This window comes from Pavona decussata, unplaced genomic scaffold, assembly GCF_977016875.1.
Source record: "Pavona decussata unplaced genomic scaffold, jaPavDecu1.1 SCAFFOLD_178, whole genome shotgun sequence".
In the NCBI taxonomy this organism is placed as follows: Eukaryota; Metazoa; Cnidaria; class Anthozoa; order Scleractinia; family Agariciidae; genus Pavona; species Pavona decussata.
In genome coordinates, this window is record NW_028145588.1 from 365,001 (window position 1) to 370,000 (window position 5,000).

General features: G+C 38.9%; 1 protein-coding gene and 1 long non-coding RNA gene across 3 annotated transcripts in view; one reads left to right on the forward strand and one right to left on the reverse strand.

Moving 5' to 3' along the window:
- Positions 1 to 4,274, reverse strand: part of LOC146463379 (EGF-like repeat and discoidin I-like domain-containing protein 3) — an 11,810-nt gene extending 7,536 nt beyond the window's left edge. Inside the window, exons 1-3 of one of the 2 annotated variants that reach the window (XM_085084495.1) lie at positions 4,173 to 4,274; positions 1,255 to 1,332; positions 271 to 578 (exon numbers count right to left, since the gene is read on the reverse strand). In XM_085084495.1, the coding sequence (XP_084940621.1) occupies positions 271 to 578; positions 1,255 to 1,315 (369 nt within the window). In that variant the 5' untranslated portion in view covers positions 1,316 to 1,332; positions 4,173 to 4,274. The remainder of the gene's footprint in view (positions 1 to 270; positions 579 to 1,254; positions 1,333 to 4,172) is intronic. The other variant, XM_085084496.1, reaches the window with a different exon arrangement.
- The window catches only part of LOC146463362 (uncharacterized), a 403,676-nt gene that overhangs the window by 357,822 nt on the left and 40,854 nt on the right, over positions 1 to 5,000 (forward strand). The window lies entirely within an intron of this gene.

Genomic DNA, 5,000 nt, shown 5'->3' on the forward strand with positions numbered 1-5,000 from the left:
GTTCATGCCCCCATTCCCTTACGATGAAAACGTCAACCACTTGGCAATAATGTCTTTGATTTTGATTTACATTTCAGCAAAACTGTCAGAACTTTCCATGGATTAACTTCGCATCTTAATCAAGCTAACTTGTTAAACGACGCGTTCATGAACCATACGTCTCCCAGAAGGATTAATAAGTTATAAGCCATTTGAGGCTAGCCTTCAAATGATGGAAATTGGACGACCTCAGGTATTTCAGGTTTAATAATTATAGGTGGCCTATCTTACTTTGTCAAACGGTTCTCCTTGTTCCTTGTAGCTTTCAAAGTACCCAGGAATTCCACTGTACTGCAACTTGTATTTGGTCACCCACTGGGCGTGGTTGTTGTTCCCCTGTGTGGCTACTCCCGTGACTATATTTTCCTTATTTCCCAGGTCCACTTCAAGCCAAATATTAAGATCACTTCCCTGAGCTATCCACGAGGCTGCATTTAGTCTGCCCTGAGATGCGGTATGCCTGTCATTTAACTCCGAAGATGCACTAATCTGCCCATCAGCGATCTTACCATTTTCCATTCCAAGAGGTTCTTGACATTCTACGAATGGACGCAAACATAATAATTTAGCAGTCTTAAGAAATTGTTATGTGTAAAATTAAATTTTCTGTTCGTGACTCAGCCAATTCTCATCTAAACATCACTTTGAAAATCCTATGCTCGTTATATCAGTGTTTTGGATCAGAGTTAAACCTGGAAGTGGGAAAATGGTGCATAGAATACGTGTATTACTTTTAGTTATTCTTCTGGGACAAAAGAAAAAATGCCTATAGCCCATGATTCTAACATTTGATTAACCTAGACAACAAAACTTGTTGGACAGAAACTCTGATGCAGCATATGAAGATGAGGCACACAAGAAAGCCACCACCGCCACCGTCCATAGGTCGCATTCGTAACATGTACCTATCTGACACTTTAAGGCAGTACATTACTGCTGTTACACCTAGATTATTGCAACAGTATTCTCGGTGGCCTACCCAAGCGGGAATTAGACATTTATCAAGTTCAGTAATATTTCTAATTTAATAAGGTTTCATTATGGATGGATGGATGGATGGATGGATGGATGGATGGATGGATGGATGGATGGATGGACGGATAAATAAACGGATGAATGGATGGATGGATGGATGGATGGATGGATGGATGGATGGATGGATGGATGGATGGACGGATAAATGGATGGATGGATGGATGGATGACATGTTGTTACCTTGGTTTCCTTGGACAACGCCAAAAGTGATGTATGCTAGCACAAAGATCCACAGATTCATGATTGCCTTGTCCCTTCCTGTAAGGAAAATTTTAATAGAAATTCATGTCATTGTGTGCAGGTTTGTTGGTAGTTTTAAATGCGTTAAATCAAGCAAATTAGTTGGTTTCAGGTTGCCTTGTCTAACTCTTGTGAAGTTGAGCAAGTCTTGTAACCTGTCAAGCAAAACCGTTGCTTGATGTGACGAACATTTGACTCTGTGAAGTATACCGACAATGAAAGCAACTGGGCGCATAATCCTCAAGAGAGACCATTGACACTGATGAAACCGGCTCTTGTGCAGTGTTTCCCAGAGGTACTGTTCATTTTGCTTTATAAGGTGGTTCAAACTTTTGAGTCTGTGGGTGAAATCCAAAAGTGTAACCATTCAAATGAAAGCTATTGAGCAGTACTTTCCTCTGGTGCTGTTCGTTATGCTTCATAAGGTGGTTCTAACTTTTGAGTCTGTGGGTGAAATCCTAAACTGTGACCATTCAAATAAAAACTGCTAAGCATTGCTTTCCTGTGGCGCAGTTTATTATGCCACGCAAGTTATGAGTCTGTGGATAAAATCCAGGGTCCAGTTGTTCAAAGCTCGATTAAACTAATCCGGGATTAACGTGAACTTTGCTTCTGTTTTAATGACTAATCGTTAAAGGTTCTGCCAAATAGTTTAGTCCCTGAGTTTTGACTTAGACTTTTCTTTAGCGTTAGCTTAAAATAAGATTTAAAAATCACTTTTAACGTGTGAGATGAAAACCTTAGTTTACTTTTAATCGTGGATTAGCGTAAATCGACTTTCGAACAACCCGGCCCAGAAGTGTTGACATTCAAATTCAAAACTGCGGCATTCCTGAATTGATCTAAATTAAGCGTCCCCAATTCATTGATTTATCGGGAGACGATATAAGATTATTCACTTTCACACTTAAACTGCTATTAATTCTAACTTACAACCTTAATAATTCGCAATGCCGGATAATGGCGACAGGATGACGTCATGTTCTTGAGTTAATATTTCTTTTAAAGCGATAGAATTTATTTAATGTCAAATACACATGGAGTGGCGACTGGATTTGGAAGACAAGAAAATAAAGAGGAGTCGAGATTCAGAATGTAACTTTATGTATTTTTTCTTGAATTTAGAGCTGCAAAATACAGAGTTGCAACTTGCTACTAGCTGTGGCTTACTGAAGCGATCACCCCGAACGATTGCAAAAGGATGTCATCTGTTCTCAGTGTTCTCAATCCGTGCATAGTTTCTGGAGGCTAGAGTGGGATTGACCGAATGGTAACGTATAATTTTCGATAGACAATCGTACGCTACCCTCATTAGACCATCATATAGGAGAAAGAAGGTGGTTCTATCTTCTGCGATCGTCAATTCAATTTAATTCTGGATCATCTGGGATCGCAGAATTACAGACGAGTGAATAATAGATGTTCTCAGTCGATCGCAGCTAAATTTTATCTTTAATAGATGTTCTCAGTCGATCGCAGCTAAATTTACAAACTTCACCGCTATAAATTCTGCGATCACAGGGAAACAAACATAAAGATAATATATGGAAACCAGGTTTAAGGATATAAAATGCTTAACTACATTTTGAAGCCAACAAAGGAATCATACGTGCTTCAAAAACTAATTATCTTTCGCAAGCTTCGATGCACATAAAAAGGGGATTAATAGGCTATTTTCATGATGGGCGTCATTTTACTACAACTACCAGAATTCATTTCGTTTTCTTTTTCAACTTCAAATTTTGTAATCCCAGTGGACAATAAAGAACAATAGCTCTAATTAGCAAGAGAAAACAAAAACCAGAAGGATTCTGGTAGTTGTAGTAAAATGACGCCATAGTGAAAATGCCCTATTGAGTCGTTGCTTTTTCTGCTGTTTTAGAGCTCCCAAAGGAAAACCTGTACAATCTTTGTTATTGAAAAGTCGGACTCCTTTCAAATAAGTTATAAACGGTGCGCGCCAAAAAATGGAATATTTTATTCGTTGATGTTGGCACAATAAATTACATGAATTTATTTCTCGAAATCAATTCCAGGCCAGGAAATCCAATGCTCTGATTGCAAAGCGAGTGACTAAATAATTGAACCCTCTTGATCAACTCTCATTTGATAAGTACTCACATAGGTGTCTTACGGATAAAGGTGCTAGATTCGATTTTCACCGCTATCGATGTTCGGTCCGTATAGCGGCTTAATGTAATCCCACGTCAGGTCTTGTTGGTTTTGTGAGAAGTTTAACACAGTGCAAACCAACCCATAAAACGATATGATCGTCCTGTTATACTAGTCGTAGAATGCAAAGTCGAAAGTCTTGTATACAGCTTTAATTCATTTGAATGGTAGTATCTAATGACTTTCACGTATTGAATTTTAAACAACTCACAGCGAGGCAGTGTTAGAACCATCATGTTCAGTATCTCAGTAAAAACAATTTTTCAACTGCTGGAAATGATCTCTCTCGGCCAATTTAGGGCTTGCCTTAAAAAACACGGTGTCTGAAAAAAAAAGGTGGTTGATGTCTTATGCCACTCATTCCTTATCTCCCAATGCTAGACAGCAAGTCGTACAACTCCAATGGAAAAATAGTTAAAGAAGTCGAACGTTCAGTACGTCCAGAAACGAATAGGACATTAAAAGCATTTAGCCAGTGTGGTCGGTATATTTTGGTGGAAGGCTCACAGCGATTATACAGGTTGGACGTTAGACACGTGTACTGAATTTTCGCAGAATCTGTGAGTATGTAACCGTGGAAATGACTGCAGAAGACGAGGTCTAACACGCCAGGCATAATTCAAGTATGAGACTACTTATCAACCGAGTAATTACAAAATCAAAGACAGATGAGTATAAAATCTTACCTCGGATGTGTAATTGTAGATTGACTATTCAAGCTTTCGTCAGTTAAGAGTGCCCGTTAGATGGAAATGCTTCGCTTTCCCGCCGATGAGCACAGACGCACATGCAAATGACGCTCTTTAATCTTTTGAAGAATACGAAAGAATACAATAAGCTTAGAAAATAACCAATCAGCGCTTCGCGCGAGGGAAATAAAGCATGATTAAAGGGACAGTATCATGCTGTTTTTAGTAACACATCGAAAATCGAAAAGACGCTATTCGGTTAATAGCAGCCAAGATATAATGACAAAATTCCATTTAGAGACTATCAGAATGCAAAGAAACTATCCAAGGATAATATTTGCAGGCAGATGACCAAGATAGAGAGGGGTTCAAATTTGAAAACGTCTGGCGGACGTTTTCAAATTTCGCTGTTGCAACGCACTAAAAATCGCCGGTTGTACTATATTTTGGTTCAACCTTTCGTCTAAGAATCACCATTAATATTTCTTTAAACAAGCGACTGAGAAATTAATTAACACAGTGTTCAAAGTTTAAATTTAGTGAATTGTGGCCAAAAATCATGATATCTCAATCGATCTCCCATGATACTGCTCCTTTTAGGGAAGCCAAATAGTTCACCAAATAGTTTAACAAAAGCTAGAACCTAAGGAATGACCAAAATCCGCTGATTGAAGGGAAGGGGAACTGATCCTGATTGGTTAAACTGAGCACGCAATTTCAATGTCACAATGCAGGCAGGGCAGCACTAAAAGCAGGAATCCGGAATCCGGTTTCCGGATTCCAGCTTTTAGTGCTGCCCGGCCAATACGATAATAAGCCTCCAAT